Source organism: Paramacrobiotus metropolitanus, unplaced genomic scaffold, assembly GCF_019649055.1.
Source record: "Paramacrobiotus metropolitanus isolate TYO unplaced genomic scaffold, Prichtersi_v1.0 Parri_scaffold0000108, whole genome shotgun sequence".
Lineage (NCBI taxonomy): Eukaryota > Metazoa > Tardigrada > Eutardigrada > Parachela > Macrobiotidae > Paramacrobiotus > Paramacrobiotus metropolitanus.
In genome coordinates, this window is record NW_026570328.1 from 247,047 (window position 1) to 271,258 (window position 24,212).

Sequence of the window (24,212 nt, forward strand, 5' to 3'; positions counted from 1 at the left end):
TTGTCTTCGGCCAACAGACGATACCTACATCAGTATCCGCTGTAAAACGGGCATATTGTAGCATGGTTTTTTCCAGTATCATGCAGAGTGATGTCGGGTTTCTTTGAATAACGACACATCAACTGGAAAACGTACCATCGAAATTTTATATTTGTAGTAATACTTTGTAACTATTTAGACACGATGATCGGGTTCAGAAACGTTTTAATTAGATTAGGTTTAGCTTTACATATAATAAAATAATGTAAAAATTTTTATTTCTTATACATATCGAATGGCCGGCCGAGGACAGCACAGCAAATTTTAGTGCGGATTACCATTTTCTTCGCATCAAACTAAAAAACGTATCAGAGTACAAAATACTTTATTATGAATTTGCTACTAGGTTGCGCCGTCTGTAAAACAATTATATTTGGAACGTCTATGCGCGCAATCGGATTCCATATAAAAGGGGGGCTCCCACAAGAGTAATATAAAGTATTCGCACCGCAAAAATTATGGCGGAAAATGAATGAGTGATCTCATGAGATGCGTTTTACATAGGTGATTATTACACGTATTTAAGTATAAACTGTTCACAAAGATGCTAAAGAATAAATTAAAGGTTTTTATTTCAAAACATAGCTTTACAAACAGAGGCGGCAACAAAAAGGCAAGTTTTGTCAGCACAACCACAAATAAAACAATTACATTTTTGTCTCCGCAATGCACAATTACAGTCATTTAACGCTGATAAACCATTTATTTGCATGTGTGCACCTCGGCTATGCGTTCACAAGTCTTGCAAGCAACGTAACAGCACCACTGGAATTTGCACTCACATCGTTCGCGAATTACTTCCTGCAAATAGGCAAACACGATATATGTAGAATGCCAAACAATCATAGAACTGTAAAATTATTATCGTAAGTCCGTTTTTAAATTTGAATACCTTTCGCGTGTTAAACCCACGACCACAACACATTATGTCACATCCGTCGGTGCCTTGGGAAAGTGGATCGCACTTGCGGTCTTTCGTCCCTGCCATAACAACAACGAAACTGATGCAGTGATGTTCTGTAGAATCTTCAAGGAAACCATACATATGATATGGATGTTTTACTTTATTTCATAGTCAGCGCAAAAATTCTCGCCATCAAGTATTTTAGAGATATATTAATTTGTCCCCTTACAACTATAGTTTTATAGTCATCAACTTTTGACTGCGCTTATTGGGCAATACAACTATATTTTGTACTACATGCATTGTACATAGTAGAAGTTTTGCAGCTTTGTTCAGGTTAGAGTTTAGCCAATAAAATCGCTTCACAGTAAATTTAAAACCATTCTCTGGATAAAAGAGTAATGAAAAAACCAGATTATGTACCTTGACTACCAGTTTTCCTGTTAAACAGACAGTAATCGGGACTGTCTACAAGGTAGACCAAATCTTCTGCTGTGGGTGTCACGAATCCGGCATCCACCGCCTGCAGTCGGCCTTTACGGTTCAACTGGACTTTCGCTGCTGCATCGTACTTCGACTTTATTTTCATCCCGATATCCCGGAACGGCGGTAACTGATGCCAGCACGTTTTCAAGCTGCAACATACAAAATAAACCATTGCCCAGTGCCCGTCCTAACTAATCCAATAAAAAGACGTATTACAATTGTCAGTTAATTGTAAATAAAATGACCAACCTACAACTCCCGCTAACGCCATGGCATTTGCAAGCGATTTTGGCTGCTCTGTACACCGCCTGAAATAAAAATTAATACAGTTGAGTAGCATATCCAGTCAATTCGTAAAAAGTCGTTTGATTCAGAACTGCTTTCATGTAGACACAGGATATGATATTTAATATAATATAATAAGGGTTTCAAATAAACTGTAGATGAATTAACGTAACCGCATTGATTTGTACAACAGGCAGTAGCGCAGTTATCGAAGAGACGATAATTTAAAGGTATTACTTTCTATGTTCATAAAAATTCGCAGCTGTTTTAGAGGGGAAATTATATCGATAATTCCACTGAAGTCGAACTGTAACAACAAAGCTACGATATAAAAGTTGTAAACTGCCGACTCAATAGCAATCAAATTGCAATTTAGGTTAATTTCACACCTATGACTGGCGCTAAAAACGGAAACCGATAATCATAAACTTCACACCTGAGGATACAAATAGCAATTTAACGGTTTGACGCGCACAGCAAGTCTGACACGTTGTAATAAACGTGTTCACCGTATTATTCCATTTTTGCAGGCACGCAAAATGTCACAAATTACAACTACAATTGGTATTACCATGTTGAATGCACGACAGCAGCGTATGGCCGTAAAATTTATACTGCTCGGTATGAATTAATTTAACCTTTAAGCGTGGAAAATGAACGCCTGTACAGTGCGGACATATGTTATTATCGTAAGCAAAGTAATCACATGTTGCCATACTTTGATGCCTACGAGACCAGCGTACAATTTTTAGAAAAATTGTACGGTAATTAGAAAATTACTAAACAGCTTGTATACTAGTCATGAGCAAAGAGTTAATTTGCGTTAACAGAACGAAGGATAAGAAGCACATAAATATACTTAATTTAAGATGCGATTCGCTTTGAAATGGTTGTTTATAAAATAATGTTATCGACAATGATTGCTTGATTGAAAAAAAACACTTACTACAAATTACAAATAGATAATTTGCGCAGTAGCTGTGGCTTGGATTTAACGCTATTTATTTGAATGAGTATCATTAAATTCAGTGTTCCTTACATGTAAATCTATTGCAAAACTCGTAGTACTAGTACATGTGAAATTAAATGCTGAAGACCTAATTTTTACACAGCTTTTGCTGATCTTCTACTGATGCTTATGCTGTTATAGTCAGTTATACCGTACCGGTATTCGCTTACAAGCTGTAGTTTTCAATGATTTAAGAGTGGTGCAACAGTGCAAGGTATCTTTCCACCTGGCTTCACTTACATACAAAGCCAAGTTAGCAATACCAATACGTAAATAGATATGGAAATTTCATATCGCATACAAAAATACTGTTTGCAGCACTTGAGATGTTTCGCTCGAGCAAAAATGCACTTGGAAGGAGGGAGAAACGCTATGCAATCGCGCTTAGTTTTCTGAGTTTAAACATCATTTATATGCATGACGAAAGTTTAAGCGTACTGTAGTTCTACTCAACAGCATCTTTATGCAGACAGCATAACTTTTGCCGATTTCGCGGGAGCGCATAAAATTGGTAACAGTAATCTACAATGCATGTGCTTGCTTTGGCGGCTGTCAACAGGATCTCCGTCCCGTCAGTAAGCCCGTCAGCCAGAATTTATAATGTAAAATATAACGATTTGATTAATCAAACCTCAAAAAAATTCATTTTAGGGGGTCAGTTACACCAAAACCAAACAATTTCGCTGGGTTAAGATCGCTTTGCATAATATCGTTCCAGAATGTAAATCCTAAAGTCATGTAAAAGGTCAAAATCGCTTACCCTTCGTCCGGCTTGATTATTATGGAGGTTCATGAAAGCCCGCGCTTGTTCCGGCGAATTACGCTTGTAATTCTTCTCCTTTTCCCTAACATCGATGAAGCCTTCTGCAAACTTGTAGCCGTACTGCACGTTATCCCCGCATCCTCCCCAGTGCCAGGCTTCTTTTAGGATTTTCGGACGAGGCTGTTTGGAGCATCCGCATGTACTGAGCTCGCCTTCTCGACAACTTCGACTGACTGCATGCGTTACGCCGGCTAAAATTTAAAATCTTTCATAACTCCTTTACGTTAATTGAAAATGTTGGTACCGTTTTCGTGCCACGTTGATAACTAACCTGCTAGAACAGCGCTAACGAATGCCGACTCTCGGCTCCCTGTAATAAAAATTTGCTTTAACACAAGAATGGAATGTGATTTTTTTGCATTAAAAAGCTCATACCGGGCTGCATTACATTAAGGAGGTTTAGTGAAGCGCTTGTCACCTTTACGGTTGAACAATTATCTGTCAGCACGCACAACAGATTACGCCAGCCGTATATACTAGAAATAGTTGATTTTTTTTATATGCAAGTTTCCTTCAGTAATATTTATAATGAAATAAGGAATATACATTTCTAATTGCCAGTTGCATAAATGGCTCAGGATCTGCGTATATCCCCGCCGGCTTAAATGGTGCGCTTATTTGTAGTTTTGATATACTTAACCAGTAGCGATTTGATAACAGCATTCCTATGCGGCACGATAAGTATCGAGAATGTCTGGCAGATAATGCCACCCTGACAAAATGACCACGGCCGGCATAAACAAACTGCCCGATCACCTTTGATTTGACAGTTTGCAAAACAAATGGTCCTTTGTCGGTTTTGATCGGAGCAAATCCGGTACTGAAATATATATTTTCTTTCATGAAATCACATAATGTTAACGGTAATTTCACATCTCTCAGGCAATGGTACATGTTAAAGTGGTAGTTGGCTATCTTGTACTTACATCCATCATCGTGGATGACGCGCCAAACCGCTTTTGCGCAAGTTTTGCAATAATGTCTTCTGAACTTTCGGACAATATACTACAACGGCGTTTGAATTGGATTACAACAGGGTTACCGCTCTAAGCCGGCAAAGAGAGCACTGACTATTTTTACTGACAATTTTGTTTGGTATTTTCTTTCCATTCCCCTATTAGAGATTTCAGTCACTGGACGGCTTATCACGAATAGCCTTTTCTTTGGGTTTGATTACTTTAAAACACAGTTTCGACGCCAGACGGCGAGAGCTATATTAGATTAAACCTCATTTTCTTGACGAATTTCTCACTTGGCCTACTTTACTTGTCTTTTTCTCCTCATCCCTATCAGTGGCCACCACTTTGCCGCTGCATAGTTCACGCAACAAAATGAAATTATACACTTTTTTCCCCTCCGCAGACAAGAGAAAGCTGACCGCGATATATAAAACATAAGAGATAATTTTATCGCAATATCAAGCCCATTAAGTGGCGTAACGTCGTAAATTCGTATACATACTTAACACCATCATCGATCTCATGTCTCTCTCTCTCTCTTTCTCTTTCATTACAGCGCTAACAGCGGCTATCATAAACCCCTGCTGTCAATATTCATTTAGGGTAGTAAAACAGTAAATCTCTTATTAGCCATACAATGATGTATGCAGTTACACACTCGTCAACTGTTAACAGCCCAATTTGCTTGGCATGATGAAAGCGCAATTATAATATGCGGTTATTAGCGTAAAGCAGGATGCTGGGGATTGGAGATACAGTAAGTATGAATATTTTATCCTGTCCTTGAATACAATACCGGTATCACACTCTTTCCGCTACCATTTACACGCACGACTGCGGTCAGGCGACACAGTAAAATATATGCTGCTACAGATGGAAGGGTGAAGGGCCTCCATGGCCCAGTCGGTTTGCATATGGTCAGCACGTGAAGCCGCCGGATTAAAAATAAAGCCAAATCCCGAATCAATTCGCCGCTCAATACACTCGGTATATACTGACCAATAACCATGTAAATAATGATATATATTGTACCAACAAGGCTTCAGCATTTTGACAAACATGCAACAACAGTTGATAAGTGACCAAGCGCCAAGTAAGAAGATTAAACTCAGCGGATATAAGAGCGTTAACTTTACAGCTTGGTGACTTATCGGGACCTTTCGTTTGCACATGCAGTATAGTGTACAAGCCCGAACAAAAGCCAATTTTACGAGCTCCAGAGTCCAGACTCCAGATCTGGACAGTCATAATCACTGTGCTTATACTTCAAATAATTCAGAGCAATAGCATGAATTATTTAGTTGTCCACACTTAGCTTCATGTCTTCAGAAATTTTCTATTTTTCTAACTGCAAGTCGTCGTCTAATATTTATATACTCGTATATATTATTTAGTATTGAAAGTGTTTTTACATACATCAATTATTTGTACGTGCTACCACTGCAGGATAACGTAAACGGTCTTCTCATTACTTCGTTGGTAAAATTAGTACGAAAAATGTAGATTTTGGTAAATTAAACCGATCCGGTGGCAGTTATGCAAATACAATAGCAGGTATTAGTATTAGATTGTTTACCAGCACAGACACCATTCACTTTTGTGGTTTACATGTGGCCGCAGTGCCGCAAGCGAAGGCGGCTAAAGTGAAAAAACAAAGCCCTTTCTGTAATGAAAAGCGCGGATTTGAAAGCCCCCCACTCGAGATTTGGAGTGGCGAATGCTTGCGACAGGCCGGCAGCCGCGGTATGACTCTGTGTAATGGCTTATGACAATTGACATACCTATTTTCATTAGCGGACCAAAGATCCGATCGGTCTTATTGTCCATCGTCCCCGTGCAATTCCATCGGCGATTACGAAATTGGTACTGACACTCGGTAATGCCGGCATCGGCCCCGTGCGCAATACTGGACATATGGTCCTGATATAGTGTACATAATCTCTCTTGTCCTTTACTTAATCCGGCCTCCAAATGGGAGCAGAAATTGGGAGCAGCGCTCAGTAGGAGCAGTTCGGGCGAATGGGCGCCCAATAATTCTGTGCGGCTGGCCAGGCTCCTGCAATGAAAGAGCACATGTGTATATATACGCATATATATTGTATCTGTATGTATATGACAAAACCGTGCAAAACAATCGCTTGATCAATCAAGAAACTATTGAGAGAATTCAATGAAGCATAATGTGCTGGGGGATAAGAAAATATTATTCCTTTTCCCCAGTGCAGCGCCTCACCATCGGAAAAGACAGATAGATATGCGTGAGATTATTGTCAGCCAGAGCGCCAAATATGCAATGATTACATGCAGCTTACCACCAGCTTCCTAACTGCGCCTCGCAGTATGGCGGTGTAATCACCCAAGAGAGCAAAAACACTTGGAGCGAAAAGATTCGAATGCTCGGGAAATTCATTTTTAATCCATTCCGTGTTTACCTGCAGCAAAACAAAAGGAAATATTTTCAAGTACGTATTGACTTACTCTCTAACCATTCACTGCAATGATGCGCCATTGTGCACAAATCCCAAAAGATAAACAGTAATACAGCTATTCCTGGCATGACGATGTACGGATATAAACAAACAATATGCAAAAATGATAAACAATATGAAAATTCTGGCATTATTAATTTTACAAATAGAATTATTCGCTCTCACCGACGAGATGAATTGAAAAATTGCAATTGATGATATATATCTCATATCATGTCATATCATGGACGTTTATGTTGCTATAATTATATGCTGGCAATCTATTGAAAAGCAAAACATTCAGAAAAATTGTAAAGTAAGTAATGAATGTACGAAGTGATCAGCTACTGGCGGCAATACAGCGAAACGAACTGGAAAAGAAAAAGCGTAACACTGAGCTTGCCCTTTATTTTTGAATACTGCGGGTTGTATTTAGGATTAACGGAAAGATTTTCTACAACAGGAACCACGTTACAAAATACAAAAACGAGCGTTTTCTTAATTTTTTCCTGTAAGTTGTCCAAAAAGTGTAGCAATGGGTAATCATATAAATTATATATCTACATAACTGAATATGCAAGAACTAAAAAGTAACAGTGCAGAATATGGTGCGTAATAGTTTATAAAAGTGAGCGCTAAAATGGTAACACGGAGCGTAACTGATGACTAATCCCGGAAACCTAAATGATTTCTCACTCACCGGTATTAATACCCTGCTTGGCCGCGGGATGTCTACATCTTAAGCGCTTCGATATTCCATCCAGAACGCGTCGTAAAATCCGGATCGGACAGACAAACAGGCGTGCGGCCGGAAGTTTGACTGTTGCTGTGTGTCCGTTGCCGATACTTGTAGAAGATGATATATTTGCGCTTTGATATGGTCAGTATCCGCCGACTAATGATCAGAAGATTAGTTTGTAAGGTATTAAAAGGCAGCTATCAATGTCACAAATGAGTATGTCTCTCCGATAGAATTTTGACTGAATATAGATTCAGTCATGCATCCATCCTATTCCAGTGAAATATAACGAATCAAAATGCCCGCAGGTTTTCATCAAAAAGCTACACAAGAGGGCGCGCAAACCAGTCACACGTAGCGTTAATACCGGTGTGCACTGCGAGGGTAGTCGGGTACATGTGTAATAACCATCGAACTGACCACAACAAAATGCGGCACGATGCGTATACGGCAGTTGTAATGCGGAGCACCATAGGCGTGATCTTCCGCCCGCTAATCTCCACTTGGACCTGTGGGAGATTGGCACTTTGAACACAGCCGACAACAAAGCAGGCACACTTGGATGCAAACGTTAGTATAAAAGATGGCAAATATTCTTAAGATATCTCGGCTTTACTGCAATCCTTTTACGTGTACAGCGAATTGTGTCCTTTTCATTAAATCCAATGTACAGTAACAGGCACAAGCAAATGTTTGGCAAAACATCCTTTCAATTATGCTTATACATAAACGGTCGGCGTGACTCCGTGTTACAAGCAATGACCAACCATCACCGCAACATTGCGACAGAAAGGCGGCACTATGATGAATCGTCCGGCATCTGCAGAATTATTGCATTTAAGTGACTTAATCATGCTGTGTGTTTGTTGCGGTTTCAGATAAAGAAAAGTACGCAAAGCTCAGTGCAAACAGTCTTTATACTTTTCCTGCCATGATCACTTGGTGCAATATTAACAATAATTGAGCGAAATTCATTGTTTCTAATTCCGTGAATCGATCAAGTTTCATGCAGCTACGGTAACCAAACCAAGGTGACCAAACCATCAATCGTCGCCGGTTTATTAGTAGATCAACTAATTTATTAGCACAACTAAGTCCGATTCTTGCAGATAATCAGGCTGTTTGAAATGACATGACTGTTTTGTAGCGACTTAGCATTCGAACCTACTATATTCGGCGCCATTAAATTATTAGCTGAGGACAAAACCTCATCCATTAACATAATTATAATACAGCATTGTACACGGTAATAAAAGTTAACAGGTTCCAATACATCAGTTTAGTAAGCATAACTGTTGTTACAGTACTACTGCAATATGTATGCGATAATATATACTAAACATGCATTATGCAAAGCATACATATAGATACCATGTATGAATTATGCATATATAGATATAGATATATCTGCATAGGTTGGTATTGTACATGTGCTTACTAAAAAAATTGCACCTCTGCACGCAGTATATTTATATACAGAATAATAATATATACACAGCACAATTAAAGAGACCTGCTATTATTTTCTACTCAAGTAGAGGAAACTGGAAATTAGGAAAAAAACATGGGAATATACTACCTGAGATTAATTTTTATCCAGGAATATATACAAGCTAACCTATTCATGCCTGGTATATACAGATTTTCTAATAATCTGATAAGCACTGTAATTGGCATAACTGATAAAATATAATTATACATAATTAGCAAGACATTTTTTTGCGTACAATTAGTATTATATAATCGATGAAATAAGTTCGTATATGTACAGAAAGCTGTCTTGATTTTTGTACACCATATTCGAGCTGGGCAAAGGGTCCACGGTTTGTTGTACCTATAATAAGCTGAAAGCTCCACTAACTAAGTTAATACATATTTTATACAGCATGTGTACAATATGGTCACTGTGTATTACGTAGCTTACCAGAAGTACCGGTAGTACTGTACAATACATATGTACAAGTATTACAAGTACGTATATCTATAAAAATAATTATTATGTGGCACTTGTGTACCGTACAAATAGTGTTCAGAGTTTAAACATACCGACACTAAAATTGCATTCCATTGAATTTTCTGCTTCGGTTCTAACTTTTCGAAATTCTGAACCAAGTCATTACAGACAGTAATTCCGAAAGTCAGACAGCTAATGGATTTCGTGATTGATTGGTAATTTGGTGGTACAATATCCACTACAAATTTTGTAAAACTATTTATATTTCAAGTAGTAAAGTAATGCAGCTGACAAAACTGATACAATATTTTGCCCGTACAGTTATGAACTGCTCCGTAAGTAGCGTGAAAAGAAAACTTAATTCCAAAGGTTCTGTAAAAATTCGCTGGGAGATAATTGGACAAAATCTCATTATAAAATTTTATTTATTAATAATTATACTAGTGACAAGATTTAGCTCCGTACGGTACGTATACTAATGGATCAATCCAAGCTATTTTTTTCTATATGCCTAAAAAACGCTCTGAAATCATGCTGATAAAAACTTGAAAAAATCTTTAACACTTTGCAGTCAAAGTCAAAATTTCTTCTCAGACCACTGAAACAAAAATACTGATTCAATATGTACACCGGCGAGTACTTTTAATCTCCAAAATATTTCGCCTGCTTCTTTGTCAACGCTCGCTCTTTCAGCGATGGAAAATCAAACAGAATTGTCTGTATGAATCTAATTAGAATATTGATTGGTCAGCAGGTGATTATGACATCAGGCTTGCTCCGCGGATGCTGTCATTCTCATCTGGCTCTTGTAGAGGATGATGTATTTATCAGGATATACTCATCTGACAGACATTACCCAGATTCGCTTGGATTTAATGTAAAATACATTTAGCAATTGTTGACGATTCCCGCGCCGTTAAACTAACATTCCGCTTCGCCACTTGGCCAGTTCAGTTTATGCAATTTGCAGAAGTATTACACGCTGCCATACTTCATGATGTCTTTCAATGCAGACACTTGAGAGCGCTGTTAGAAATGAGAATATCAACTGCCTGCACTAGTAAATCCATAAAGCACAGCGCAAAACAGTGCAAATTTTTTTCAGCAAATGGAATCTACAGGCCTGCATCAGTCTGTACTCTGCATCAGTTTGCTATTTCAAAAATAAAATGTATTAAAAGTAAAACGCGGACGATAATAGCTGGCATTGGGCGATTGCCCATGTAGTTCCACGTATACAAGTAGTTCGCATCAGCATGGTATCAATGAGGAACAAATTTCGCGAGAAAACGTAAACTAAGTGAGATTGTTATTAAATTAACCCATCAATCCAAAACAGAAAAACAACGGTTGAAGCAATTCTCATCCATATACCGACCACAAAATTACAGCAAAATAAATCTAGAAGCAAACCAATGATGCCTGATAGGCCATGAAAACAAGTCAAAAATCTTTCATAGTACGACCTTAAAATTAAAATCCTTCGAACATTAACAAGTTAAAAATTAAAAACATTAAAAACGGGTAAGTGAACATACCTTAAAAACAGCAAGCCACCACAAACCATTAAAACTTTTTCAAAAATCACTGCCCAGTCAGGAAAAACGAAGGGATGTATTCCACGTATTGTCACATTACATCAGTGCGTGCCGTTGGCGTCCTCCACCCATTCCACATAAGTAGCCGGAAATCGCCCTGTTTTCCCATTCAGACTGCCATCCCACCAGCCATTGGCATTCATATTGGTAACTTCAATGACATCACCAACCTATTTGTAAGAAATCAGCTAACAAACTGTATTATTCATTACGAAGCAGTAGGATAATTTTCCTTAATAATGAAAATTCGTTATTTTACAGCACTGCACGCGGACATTTTTTCTTGTATTCGGAAAGCAGATTTTTACGCCATCCTACAGGTTCGCAACCTATCCGAAACACCACCACAGCGAACGGGAACAAACTGGAGCATATAGCGTGCCATCTATCGTACAAATATAATTCTTTTTCAAGGAAGCAAAATGAGCTTATTTCAGAAAGGGCCAATTACCATTCCATATTATATTACCATTTCGCAAGCATGATTTTCAAATTCACTACTTTCGACGTTTGCCCAGCACCATCGTAGGCATACCTTAATAGAAAGCTGGGTGTCATCATGGATATTCTGTCTGTCTTTAATAGCCTTCGCGAAGGCGGGAAGAGTTCGAGGTACAGGCACTCTCGTGGGATTTTCTGTGGATGAAGGCCTTGGCGCACTTCGACTACCGTTCTGTGGAGAGCTGACCAAGGCATTCCTAGCATCATACTTCTGCACATAGGTTACGGGAATCGACCCGGTATTGCCATCGGCATTTTTCGCTGTCCACCACTGTTCTTCATCCTTGCGAATAATTGTTAAGATCTCGTTGCGCTTGAAAGGCAAATCATCAGGATCCCGTCCAGCAAAATCGTACTTCGTAATAACCTGTTCCAGCTTCCTTTTGGCAGGACGAATAAGAGGAGTAGTATCGAGGTAGTGGTATTTGTAAAAGCTCAACAGCTCGGAGAGATTGGAAAAATCTTGTTCGCCAATGCGGAACGTCAGTTTTGAGCATCATCGTCAGTTATTGTTTTATTAATGATGTAATGGCTGACTTTGTTATCCTAAAAAGAAACACAACAATGGAATCAAGCCTGGCTGACTGCAAAGCAGGTATGTCAAACTCTAGTAGAGTCTCTAATACCAATGACTGAAAAGCCGACATTAAAATAAAAAAAACCACAACGAGCAAGTATTAAAGCTTTTTAACTATCCTATTCCAAATAATTTCCCAATTATTACAGAGTTTAAAGCTGTCTAACGATGTTAAATTAAACCTTAAGCAAGCCAGCAATTCAATTTTGTACACATATGAGAAACTGCACAAAGGTGTGCGTGTAAGAAAGATCCCCTATCAAAAAAGTTGAATTACTGAGTGAATATGCAAATAACGTACGAAGGCAAAAGCTCATCGGCTGCACTCAAGCAAAACAATTTAGATAATTGCCAGTTGGAAGACGGCAGACAAGCGAAATGTTTACGCTGTTACCGAAGCGTGTCTGTTACAAAATACAAATACAAATACTAACGCACCTCTTTAACACAGAGAACATAGTCGCCGGGACTGGACGTGCTGTCACGAACCAAAAATACCCCAGACTCGCGTTCATCCTTCAAGATCTGTACTGATTCTTCACGAGAGATCAATCCGAAATACCAAGCATCACGATCCAGGGGATCAAAATCCGCAGCCATCCTGTGCAGGCCTCTACGAATACAAGGCGATTCTAACCGTGAGTGCAAACTGAAGACAACCAGTAACAGTACCACGCGTTAATTAAATTACTTACATAACAAACACTGCAAAATTACTGGGAGTTGCGTCAACTCTGACACGTCTGAATATTATGATTTATTATCGTGCGTTTCCAGAGCAAAACACAGCCGTACCTTATTGGCAAAAATGATACTGCAGCTTAGAAAACAATAACAACAAGCTTTATGAGCACCCTCTTTCGACTTTTTTCCTGTACCATTCGACACACAAAATAAAAGATTCCACTCGCATAGAGAATTTTTGAGTGCACCATGGTTTTTCCGTTACGACAATGTTTTAACTGTTGTATATATTGAGATAATCATAATTTAATTGTATGAATCGTCGACAACCATTTAGCAATACGATCCGATGTTTCGAGCACCAAATGGCTACCAAGACGAATAAACAATGACAAATACCAAATTGTAAACAACTAACTGTTCATTAAATTATTAAATTCAGACAAAAATAAGCAATAATTCAAACTTTGACATAACTGATAGTGGTTATAGTAATGCTATCGTTTCTAATTTATACATACCCGAAATAAAACGGAAAATTCGTTCCTAGTTGGTAGCGACAGCCTTTCCAGACATCACAATCCAGTCTTTTAGCCGACCCCAATCAGCGCCAATTAAGACAAAGTCCAGCGAATCTATAAAATAAACTACATAATTAAATTACATCTTACAATATTTCTGCGAACAACCATTAAATTTTCGGAGCACGTCGTACACAGAGTTACAACCATAAATTCATAAACAAGTAAACGTTTTTACAGCTATGGCAAGTCCAAGAATCAAGCAGCTGGAAATCTGCACTGTGCAGCAGCACTTGGGGCACCCGTGATGATCTTATCTTGCACATGCATTACATCAAATGAAGAACTCTATCTCGGTCTCGCATATGGCCATGATTAATTTGTTTTAACAAGTGATTCCCAGATTAATCACAATCCTCACAACTGCAGCACACCCTTAGCGAAAGCCTGCCTCTGGCAGTTTCAGCTCCTATTTAACCAGACCATAGACGATAAACACCACGAGGAAAAAATAAATTTCTATGGAACATGAAAATTAGAGCAGATGCGCAGTCTTCATAACGAATCACACGTAAACAAAATAACCAATACCAATCATAACAATATAACATCTTAACGAGGCAAAACTACCGTTTCGGTATGTCCATCACAAATTTCCGTTTCTAAAAATTTCGAATTGCTCTACACCATTAAAGCTGATAAAAACCAGTTTTGGCATTACAGCAGCTGACAGAAACGATGTTTTACCATCAAATAACAGCCAGCGAAAGTAACAGTCTGTGAAACTTCAAACTACCTCGACGGATTTAGAATTTGATTACGTATTACATATTGCGACTTGCGAACTCACCAGACAGGCACTCCGAAGAACTAAAATCCTGATAAGCCTAAGCTCTTAATCCCATCAGAATGTAACCTCATGGGGGAAGATTACAGTCCTAAGGGAAAAGGCAATTATTTCCAACTTTTTTATACAAGCGTGTACGTCACATAATAACACGAAAAACAACAACAAGAAGTTGTTTCTTCCAGCTTAGAAGATAACGTCGTTGCCTTTAAGTGAGTTGTGTGGCTTCGAGCAACAAAAATTCAGTGGTACTTACACACAGGCGGGCGATGAACGGGCTGGCCGAAGCAAGCTGCAGATGGCACACGGCTATGACATCAAAAATACAAAGTACGAATATTAACCGAAAAAAGCCTTTCGCTTGCAACCTTTCCTGATTATTGAGGCTCATTATTTGACTGATTTTTCGCGCAGCAACATTTTTTATTTTAAACGCTAACGATTAGTTTCGCTGGCTAAATATGATTAAGATTTGCTTGTTTCAACTTTCACGTTAGGTAATGGGTCAGTATTATTGTGACTGCAATTTCAGGTGTAAAACAAAAATGAGAAAGCATTAATTTTATGAGCTTACAGTTCTCGCATAGCTTGTGTATGAGCACGTAACTTTACTACATAAATTATGAATTTATGCGCTATGCCGAGCGTTCAATTTAGATAATTAATTACTTTCATGGGCTGTAGTATTTACTGACATTTAACGAATAATTATTAAGTGCCCGTACATCGACACATAACAGTCGCACGAGCAGGAGTAAACGATGACTGACCCACAAACGAAACATTCAGCTTTTTAATAAACGCAGATTTGCATCTCCAGTCCACTGAATAAAATCCGAAAGCACAAAAACCACACTTCTGCGTGTCAGATTTAAAAGCGCCTAAGATCTTTTAGTTGCGTTTAATTTTGCTTTCTTTGCTCGAAAGGACACCGTCGATTCCCATGTTCTTTTATGCATGGTATACAGCCTCATCGTAGCTTGGGCATCCTGTATGGAATCATGTTCACCGGTCTGGACGGCAACACCCAGCACCTTAGCCGTCAGCTTCTTCAGCGACGGAGTACCGCCTTTCATCAAAATGCGGAAGGGTTTGTATTTCGAGGTGTCCCGAATATCGCCCTTGGGATGGCTCAACAACAGAGCTTCCAGATCATTACTGACCGCATGACCAATAAGGATGCGACCTCGTAAAATCTCGGCAACCTTCGCTTGCACGACTTTAAATTCCTCACCTGTAAAGAAAAAAACTAATTTGCAATGTGAAACGTGAGAGGAAAATATGAGATGTCCATTGTCCAGTGAAGCACAAGGTATCACCTTTTTTCAAATCTTGTGGTCGAACGCCACTCACGTGGGTGCGGTAATCTTTTACAAGCTCCGTAGGCTTGACGAAGGTATCATATAAGCAATGTCCGAACAGGTTTACAAGCGATACTCGCGCCAGCATGTTCTCTTGCCCACCAGGACCAACACCAACAAACTCGCAGTCCATTGCCACAGCTTTCGTTAGTCTGCAAAAGCCGCTCGATAAAGAAAATATGTCTGCAAATATCGTGCTGTATTCCCAAATTATCGATTAATTAATCATTATCAAAACCTTGAATTTCGTTCCTAATTACAGTTAAAATGCGAATCGCCAAACACTAGAAACAAAAAGCAGCAGCTTCTTGTGACAGAACAAAAAAATGATTAAGAGAGACTCAACTGAAGTAAGTATCACAGAACAAAAAATTGATTTAATACTATTAGAACAGACTCGACTGAAGTACGTATCGTACCTACTTACCTAATCCACTATGAGTACGCTCGTATTAAGTGCATACAAGTAACCAAACGCGAATTATTAAGATAATCAGGTTACACGAAAACAGACGAATACAAGATAAAATATTTACGAAAAACAGCCAAGCATCATTCCGAGCTAATACTTTTATTACAGTTTGATAAATCTTCTTACCCATTAAAGGATTTGGTTTTGACGAATGTCTCAGCGGTGGCTTCAGGTATCTCGGCAATTTCGCCTACCGCAGGATTGGCAACGCTAGCGGTCTCCGCACTGTTTGGATCTGATTGAGTGCTCGCAGCTGTCGCAGGCTGCACTATCCGCTTCGGCCGCCTGCCTGCACCAATCGCCGTTTTCAACTGTGTCCAGTTTTTTGAAACATCAATGGTAGCTCTTGTCGGCACAGTCAACAGGGGCTTCTTCTTTTTCCTGGGCAGTGAGTCTACATCGTCAGAAGCTGCTGGATCTTGAGCGAAAGCCGAATTCTCAGAAAGCAGAGGACTTGCCAAAGCCCCGCCACTTTCAGAAATCACCGTTGAGTCTCTGGCATAAGGCTTAGCGAGATCGCTGTGACGTTCTTCGCGAAGTGTTCTCTTGCTACTTGGTGCGAACCCCTCGGCATCGCGGCGTTTTCCACTGGAATGACTTCGGTGGTTGCTATCAGCGTAGGAGTTGGCTGCGGGAATCCGCGGATAGTTTTGCGATGGGTTGGGCTCCTGTAAAGTATAAACACTGGACAGGGTCTCCAAAGCTGTAATCGTCTAGCAGGCTGCAAGATCGCATACGAAAACAATTCAAGATGATTACCTGAAAACTATTCGGAGATTTCCACGGAGCTACACGATTCCTGTCGTGCTTCAGATCCGACACGCTTTCGGCAGCAATCGCCGGAATGACTCGATTCCTGTTCGGTTGTTGGCCAGGTTTCGCTCTGAAGGATTGCGAATTCGAGCTCTTGGTGGAAACGATATGAATCACTGGTCCAGTATCCATTGTAATCCAATCAGTGCTCAGACAGCATTTCGCGTGACAATTTTAACTGGAAACTAAAAATGAAAAACAACAAAAAACTGCTAAAACTTCATTAAATTCACTAAATTCTTGATACTGATAAAATTAATTATGAACAAGTACGTCCCCAAGTTTAACCAGCAAAGCGGCAGCTGTTTTGCAAGGATACTGGTCTAGCATTCAACCGGAAGCGGCACAGCCCATGGTACAGATACAGTGGTCGCGAGTCTCCAGGCTTACTAATCGCTACAGCCCACTAGTGGCATTGCCACATTGGTGTACGATTGGAAATTTGGAATCGATTAGAATCAAATGCTGCTACTGCGGCCTTACTATAAGAGAGCCAAAAGCAGAATGTTCTTATTATAATATGAGACGGAACTGAAAAACTTTTAAGTTTCAGTGAGATATTGGTTTCTTTCGTTTGTCTATCAATCATCTAAAGAGAATGCCGCGCATAGTCTTTGTTACTAGAACGGAACATTTCAGCGCTTCCCATCGTTTGCATAGGTATCGTACAACATCTGGATTCTGAACGAGCACGATAGGATACGTTCTTACGAAACTGTTATCTGATTTAAGAAGCTTACTTTATAATCAGTTCTTGATTTATTTTAGTATCCATTTGTCAGACGAAGAGAATGCTGAAATATTCGGAAAATGCAACAACCCAAATGGTCACGGTCACAATTATAAAGGTAAGATGATACAGTGCAGCATGCCAAATACAGTAACAGTACAATTAACTTACTTTTCAGCAAACTGCAGTTTGCAGCATGATACAGCTTTTGCAGTTTTGCATAAAGTATGATTTCGCGGAAATAATTGTACTTACAAGTTAATGTTTGCAGGTAAGTTAACTAACACCCGTTCCTTTTTTCTTTATATAGCTTTATCTCTTGAATTTTACAGTTTGCTGTCCGGCTTGTTTTCATGTTCTTGAAGTCAGTTTTGCGATTTTCGCTCCTGTTTCTCGTAATGCAAACGAGCTTTTTATTATCGATAACCGTGCTGCACTGGTACGGAACTACGGGTTATCGTTTCGTTGTACTTTTCAAAATGAATTGTGCAGCTGTTTTTGCATTATAGTGGATGTCACCGTAAAAGGTGCAGTGGATCCGAAAACTGGAATGGTTATCAACTTGGTTGGACTAAAAAAGATCATGCAGGTACTTGTCGTTTTTCATGTCCTTTTGACTGGCGAAATTAACATCGGTTTGCAGCATCAGGCACTTCTTGTACGGAGTCTACGGACGTTTGTCGATGACTCGATACAGAGTAGTATTAGCTGCTAAAATATTTTGATTTTATGTGCTTCTCTTGCATAACGTCTACCGAAGAAATATGGCTTATGGTTAATTTGATGCAGGAAGCAATTTTGGAAGCTATGGATCATAAAAATCTGGACAAAGATGTACCATTCTTCCAGACTGTCGTTAGGTAAGAGGTTGTGCAACTGACAAGTTAAACGTATGAATTTATATTATGTGACATTTATTGTCATATTTCACCATTTCATTTGGTCGTAACTCATAAGTGTTTACAAGGGCGTTTTTGATGTTTCGCTATTATATGACATATAGGACAAAAAAAGAAACAACCAATTTTGACTTTCCAGCACAGCAGAAAATATCTGCATATTTATTTGGGACCGAATCGTGGACGAGTTGCCACCAACTGTGAAACTGCACGAAGTTAAGCTATTCGAAACTGACAAAAATGTGGCGTTTTACCGGGGTGAAGAGGCATAAACGTTAACAGCCAAAAAGATGCAAACATGAACTTTCTTCCGTGTTGTAGTATTGAATCTGTTTTTGATCTTTTCTCCTATTACGATTAATAAGCATGGCGGGTGTGCTGTAAATTTTTTTAGCACTGAAACGGACGATGAGCTCGTAGAATCTCTTTTTGCAATTGTTAAAAATACTCACTTTATGCCCACTACCAAGGCGGCATAACAAAACTTTAATTTTGGCATATTATGAGCCACAGAGTTTCTGTGCTAAAGTAAATGCTTGTAAATCAGACGAATAAAACACAAATCTGCATGTCTGTTCTCTCGCAAATTATAATTACATAATACAGTTATATATTTCTGTATGCTTAACAATGCATGAGAAAAAAGGTATTATATTTACAACAAAACCCATAGAAAAATTTCAACAATTCTATTATGGGATCAAAGAAAATCGACGACAGTTATGCTCAAATTCATCATTGCTCATGTAGCATCCGGTCAGCACGCGCTTCCCGTTAAAAGCATTTCGTCCATGCAGAACCCGCCAGTTATCAATAAATATGACGAGTCCCGGAGTTAGCGTCAAAACGTGCTGATTGACGGCACTCTGGGTCAGGTCCGCAAATGTTCTCAGCGATCGATAAAAGGCATTCATTTCACTGGGCGCGCAAAGCGGAGGCGCTGTGGAGCGATCATACATATTGAAACGCACTCGTTGCAACGACTTCCGGTCAGTGTTACGGGTCAAGACTACATCGGTCCATTTGTAGCACACATCTGGCTCCATGTAGACACAATTTTGTGCAGTGGAACACAGACGTTCATAAGCGGCGGCATCGGTTTGTTGCAGTACATCTGCGCAGTGGAAGGCGTCAACCAGAAGATTCTCACCGCCAGTGCACCCGTCCCGCTCCAGACAGTGAAAAACTTGAATACGCGCGGGGTTACTAAAGTAGGTGGTGTCGGTGTGCGGCGCTAGATAGACGTTGGAATAGGCCGTATCGTTGCGCTCCATATTGGAGGTGAAAGTCCACATGCCCGGACTAAAGGTCGTCGGCATGGGCGGGGCAACGCGCTTAACCAGTTTTTCGGTGGCGGCCTCCGTTGGTGGGCAACAATCGACCAACCCGAAACCAAAACGTTGGATATTAGTCAAAAGGTCACCCAGTCCACTATCCGTAAATACTGCATCGTGAGAAATAGGAACAACGGAAGCTGGTCCGAGCCGTTGCCGGTCCCATAAGAATTTGGCAACCTGGAACAGATTCAACTTTGCAATTAATTAATTTCACACGCTGACAACTAAATTTTCTGCCAAAATTAATGCGTTTATTACGAGTTCGGTTCTCTACTCACTGTAACAGATCGGAAGAAATCGAATTATTTATATTAGACCACCCAGCTAAATAAATGATAAATTGTTTTCTAGATTGTTTAATTTGCCAAAGTGAAACTTCTAGAACTATAAATAATTTCGAAGGATTTTTTAAAACCTTGACATAGGTTGCGCATTGTCAAAATAACATTTAAAACGAGTGCAAGAGTGTTTGGATTTACGTGGAATACTTTATGACATATGGTAGAGTACCTGCTTGTCACTTGACTTCTTCGGTAGTGCAGCGGTGAAGTGGTTTTTGATTGCTGATAAATCATAATGCGAAGCGTGCCCATCGGTCCATACCGCGTGCAGGAAGCCGTTGTTCACTTCCGCTCGCTTTATCTGCGCATCTGTAACCAGTGTCCAGCTGTTGCGCTGATATGCGCCTTGGTTTACGCACTGCTCACACGTGCAGCTATCACGCAGCCAAAGTAAAGGCACCGCTATGGACGTCCTATCCTCTTTTATGGTAACCGCTTCCGATGAGATGGACAATAAAGGAAGACTGACCGGCAACTTGGCTGGAACGAATTCTGGGCTTTTTCGCAAACCGAGAATAGGATTCGATTCGTACGCTTCCAAAAGCGGTGTAGTCACTTTCTCCTCTTTCCGGGGTTGCAGTTGTGCTTGGGAAAATCGCCGGAACACTTTACTGCGCCCAGTTATGTTCGGCAGCGACATATCATTCCCAAGGCTGAAGAGACTGAAGCTGGACGAAGTTTCTCGCCGCAGCCAGGAGGCGACGAGCGACGCTGCACTTGAGCAGCGAATGCCGGCCATTTGGTACTTAATTACAAACGATTAGGCAGCTTATGACACCCTGTGATGGAACCCCGAATAATACTACTTTGTATACAGACCAAATTATTTGTCGGGAAATATTACACTAAAACACCGACCCCAAATACAGAACGAAATTTGACTGCCGTGCACTGGCATCGAGACAGTTCACAGCTCAATGTTTATGCTTTATTAATGTACGAACAGACAACGGTAATCAGCGGTCAACAAAACTTCTTGATAAAAGGAAGAAACGATTTATGTACTGTCGCGCACTTGTACAGTAAATTAAATAATATGATGTTCCGACGAGGACACTAACCGTAAATAAAAATGTGTGAGATTTCCGATAATTTACACGCCCTTATCGCGGTCCATCAGCGCATGTCCGTGTTGCGCTGGTCCAGTGCAGAACGACCAAAGTCCACGACGAAGTCCGGTAAAAATCCATTTCTGAATGTCGTAATGTTCTAACAAACCGGTTGTTTCTTGAAACCACACACTGGTGTTCTTCTGGTAATACGTACACGCACGCACAATAAGTACTCGCTACATGTACTTTATACTTTGTAGGTATTTACTATCATTCCAGAATTTGCAGTCTCATAAAAAAATTACTGCACTGCACCCATTTAAATAACCTTCACCGGTTTAATCGTATCATTAGACTTACCTAAATAAGACTTAGTAGTTCTGTACTAGTAAGTACTGCTAGCCTGCATTTTTTTGTCCGAACAGCCAGAACGGTAGGTTACTTTGTATCAGTAAACCCCAAAAACGATACATCACAATGTTTGCCCATCAGAGAAACTTTAAAACCGTTAATTGTTTTTTTATCATTTGGAAAGTTTGTAATGTTGCCCGGTTGTTATTTTCTCTATTGTTTCTTTTTTGTGATTTTGCTGTTAAATGGTGTGGTGTAATTGATTTTAAGGTTGTATGCCAGTCATAAAACCCGCATTGTTGGAATCCTTGTTTAGGGATTATCGCACAAAAACTGATGCCTGCATAAATATTTCAAACCCTTGCAATCTAATGCGGAAGATAAGTAATCGGTTTACAGTATTAAACTGATTGTTACCTCAAATACACCAAAACTAAAACAAGAAAAAATTTTTTTATTGCATGTCCATCCTTTAAAGTCAACTGAAACTTCATCCTTCAGTTGTGCTGACATGTGAATTTCAAACGATTAGATAGCACATAAATAATACATCAAACCGGCACGACATACACGATTATTCAGATCCAAGAAATCATGACAGCATCACAAACCTTCGACAAAGGAAAGACTAGTAAAACAGTAAAAACAAAAAAGAGCATTTGCAGAGGAACTTGAGGTAGAGATGACACAGCACACACAAGATTTGTAGTTGCATTGCTTTCTGCTCACGAGACCAACCTTTGCGTCCGTTCCAAAGGACAAGGGGGAATTAAGTTTGCCACACGGTAGGAGCCGAAGTCCGGTAATAAAAAACGGCGATATGAAGAAACTTGAACGGATTTCGACCTTACACAAACAAACACTGACCAGGTGGCTAAAGTCAACCCTGTAAATAAAAAGATGAGAAACGAGTATGTTTTGTAAGTACACAGATGAAGTTTTCAGGCTTATGAAAATGAAAACCAAAATGAATATCGCAATCAGTCCTCACTGTACAAGTTAATGTCTGATGACAAGCAACTGTAACAATGTGTAAATAATACTGTTGTCTGGTTTGTATCGTACTAGCATCTAAGCACAAGGGGTCAGTTTTATAACCCCAATCCCAGAACTGTTTTCTATTAAAAGTGTCAATCTGGCACCAAAGTAAATAATTCATAATCAAAGTCAGCAAGTAAAAAGTGGACAAAAGATCCGTGGGCAAGCCAGAAATGCAACGAAATATTTCGCAATTGTAAGTTATTTTCACAAGATTGAAAAATTCTTGGTAATTTTTTTCAGAATCAATGGGTCAAGGAAGTTATATTACCATTTTTATTTAAATCAAAATACATAAAAATTTACAAACATCGTATATCACTGGCATATGGACGGCAACACCGTGTATTTTATTCACACCTCCTGCAGATCTTATACCTAATGAGCTCTTGATATTTTCCACTTACCCAATGGCTAATGCCGCTTTTATCCTGTTTTGGCCGCTTCCTACTGCCTGCATTACTCGACTCTTGGACTGCTTTGCTATTTTTTTGCAGACGCTGTGTTCCATTCTGTAAAACAATAATTTAATTTACTCGCAGATTTTCTGGGTTATTCATGTTTATACATCAAAAATTAATAAAGCAAAACAAATTGCGTAAAGCGTTTGTAGTACCTCCGCAATATAGATAGAACTATTATAAAAAAGTAAAAAAACTAAAATTTTGTAATAACACAATTTAAACACCCAACGGCCAACGGTGTGTAAAGCGTAAATGGAAAAAATCACCAAGAAATTTTGAAATGTATCGGGCCCTGTTATTTTCAAGAGCGTACGAAACCGTCATTTTAAGGAAGTGTTGGTAATAACTCACAATGTTGTACGCTCGGTGGTGACTGGTATCACTGTCTTTTTCGCGACCAAAAACGGCGTACGCAATGCATGCTATCTGGAAGATTGCAGCGAATATCATTCCGTACTTCAGAACGGTCTCCCACCATTCGGGCTCCGTATTGATTCCCAAGCTTTCCAGGTCCACTTGCGCACTCATCTCTGCAATGGACGCAGCAGTTAAAAAAACTTGGGGCAATGTACAGCAGACGAGAAGTTGTCAATTTACAAGGCAACAACTAGGATTTGACCCGATGTCCAAGATTACCTGTGTTATCAAAAACTGCACTGTTGGACAGTCTGGACCATGGAGTCAAGATATCCTTGCAGATCCCAGACGAAAGTAATCCAACTTTTTATCCAAGTTCCAACGACCAACGATCCCGACACTGGTCGCCAGTTGTGCTCTGCCACACTTTCGTTTTGCATGAAAAGAAAAACTAAATGGTTTTTCCGTGCGCGATACCGGTAATGGCGACTGTTAACACAGTAAACAAACCTTGGAGACGTTTTCTTTTTGTTTCGGTTGAGCTTTTAAAAGGAAGTAGTCGTTGTTGGAGGTATGGCATACGTTTGAGCGAGGACACTTGCA

The 24,212-nt window shown here is 39.6% G+C and overlaps 6 protein-coding genes across 7 annotated transcripts; 1 reads left to right on the top strand and 5 right to left on the bottom strand.

Moving 5' to 3' along the window:
- Nucleotides 1–628: 628 nt before the first annotated feature.
- LOC129597705 (protein Wnt-5b-like) lies at nt 629–8,534 on the bottom strand. Its single transcript, XM_055495356.1, has 9 exons — nt 7,674–8,534; nt 6,818–6,937; nt 6,287–6,561; nt 3,818–3,856; nt 3,484–3,737; nt 1,679–1,737; nt 1,367–1,578; nt 932–1,020; nt 629–840 (listed from the first exon to the last, which is right to left on the bottom strand). Exons 2-9 carry the CDS (start codon nt 6,913–6,915, stop codon nt 742–744), a joined length of 1,125 nt encoding a protein of 374 aa, XP_055351331.1. The 5' UTR covers nt 6,916–6,937; nt 7,674–8,534; the 3' UTR covers nt 629–741.
- Nucleotides 8,535–10,958: 2,424 nt separating this feature from the next.
- LOC129597710 (adapter molecule Crk-like) lies at nt 10,959–14,618 on the bottom strand. Its single transcript, XM_055495360.1, is given in 6 exon segments — nt 10,959–11,434; nt 11,800–12,255; nt 12,258–12,311; nt 12,781–12,955; nt 13,548–13,661; nt 14,398–14,618. Coding segments are annotated over 4 exon segments (801 nt in total). The 5' UTR covers nt 12,943–12,955; nt 13,548–13,661; nt 14,398–14,618; the 3' UTR covers nt 10,959–11,305.
- Nucleotides 14,619–15,075: 457 nt separating this feature from the next.
- Nucleotides 15,076–17,438, bottom strand: LOC129597725 (RNA exonuclease 4-like). The gene is made up of 4 exons (XM_055495385.1): nt 16,987–17,438; nt 16,354–16,895; nt 15,714–15,907; nt 15,076–15,628 (listed from the first exon to the last, which is right to left on the bottom strand). The coding sequence occupies exons 1-4, from the start codon at nt 17,170–17,172 to the stop codon at nt 15,276–15,278; spliced, it is 1,275 nt and encodes a 424-aa protein (XP_055351360.1). The 5' UTR covers nt 17,173–17,438; the 3' UTR covers nt 15,076–15,275.
- A 30-nt stretch (nt 17,439–17,468) lies between these two features.
- Nucleotides 17,469–19,231, top strand: LOC129597726 (6-pyruvoyl tetrahydrobiopterin synthase-like). Of its 2 annotated transcripts, none has more exons than XM_055495387.1 (5): nt 17,469–17,700; nt 17,809–17,888; nt 18,280–18,359; nt 18,560–18,630; nt 18,774–19,231. In XM_055495387.1, the coding sequence occupies exons 1-5, from the start codon at nt 17,639–17,641 to the stop codon at nt 18,871–18,873; spliced, it is 393 nt and encodes a 130-aa protein (XP_055351362.1). In that variant the 5' UTR covers nt 17,469–17,638; the 3' UTR covers nt 18,874–19,231. The 2 variants fall into 2 exon arrangements, with proteins under 2 accessions (XP_055351362.1, XP_055351361.1); XM_055495386.1 differs by having other exon boundaries at nt 18,809–19,231.
- LOC129597724 (trimethyllysine dioxygenase, mitochondrial-like) lies at nt 19,094–21,388 on the bottom strand. Its single transcript, XM_055495384.1, has 2 exons — nt 20,517–21,388; nt 19,094–20,183 (listed from the first exon to the last, which is right to left on the bottom strand). The coding sequence occupies exons 1-2, from the start codon at nt 21,084–21,086 to the stop codon at nt 19,362–19,364; spliced, it is 1,392 nt and encodes a 463-aa protein (XP_055351359.1). The 5' UTR covers nt 21,087–21,388; the 3' UTR covers nt 19,094–19,361.
- Nucleotides 21,389–22,454: 1,066 nt separating this feature from the next.
- LOC129597691 (uncharacterized) lies at nt 22,455–24,174 on the bottom strand. The gene is made up of 4 exons (XM_055495336.1): nt 23,889–24,174; nt 23,604–23,782; nt 23,196–23,300; nt 22,455–22,636 (listed from the first exon to the last, which is right to left on the bottom strand). The coding sequence occupies exons 2-4, from the start codon at nt 23,778–23,780 to the stop codon at nt 22,631–22,633; spliced, it is 288 nt and encodes a 95-aa protein (XP_055351311.1). The 5' UTR covers nt 23,781–23,782; nt 23,889–24,174; the 3' UTR covers nt 22,455–22,630.
- Nucleotides 24,175–24,212: the final 38 nt, after the last annotated feature.

Coding starts and splice junctions, on each gene's coding strand:
- LOC129597691 (XM_055495336.1), bottom strand. CDS start 23,780: ATGAGTGCGCAAGTGGACCTGGAAAGCTTGGGAATCAATACGGAGCCC. Junction 23,301..23,603: donor ACCACCGAGCGTACAACATT/GTGAGTTATTAC, acceptor ATTGTTTTACAG/AATGGAACACAGCGTCTGCA.
- LOC129597725 (XM_055495385.1), bottom strand. CDS start 17,172: ATGGATACTGGACCAGTGATTCATATCGTTTCCACCAAGAGCTCGAAT. Junction 16,896..16,986: donor AATCTCCGAATAGTTTTCAG/GTAATCATCTTG, acceptor TATACTTTACAG/GAGCCCAACCCATCGCAAAA. Junction 15,629..15,713: donor ACCACAAGATTTGAAAAAAG/GTGATACCTTGT, acceptor TTTTCTTTACAG/GTGAGGAATTTAAAGTCGTG.
- LOC129597705 (XM_055495356.1), bottom strand. CDS start 6,915: ATGAATTTCCCGAGCATTCGAATCTTTTCGCTCCAAGTGTTTTTGCTC. Junction 3,738..3,817: donor CGTTAGCGCTGTTCTAGCAG/GTTAGTTATCAA, acceptor TTTAAATTTTAG/CCGGCGTAACGCATGCAGTC. Junction 1,579..1,678: donor GGCGTTAGCGGGAGTTGTAG/GTTGGTCATTTT, acceptor TGTATGTTGCAG/CTTGAAAACGTGCTGGCATC.
- LOC129597726 (XM_055495386.1), top strand. CDS start 17,639: ATGCCGCGCATAGTCTTTGTTACTAGAACGGAACATTTCAGCGCTTCC. Junction 17,701..17,808: donor GCTTCCCATCGTTTGCATAG/GTATCGTACAAC, acceptor GATTTATTTTAG/TATCCATTTGTCAGACGAAG. Junction 18,631..18,808: donor TTCTTCCAGACTGTCGTTAG/GTAAGAGGTTGT, acceptor TTGACTTTCCAG/CACAGCAGAAAATATCTGCA.
- LOC129597724 (XM_055495384.1), bottom strand. CDS start 21,086: ATGGCCGGCATTCGCTGCTCAAGTGCAGCGTCGCTCGTCGCCTCCTGG. Junction 20,184..20,516: donor AGAAGTCAAGTGACAAGCAG/GTACTCTACCAT, acceptor AATCTGTTCCAG/GTTGCCAAATTCTTATGGGA.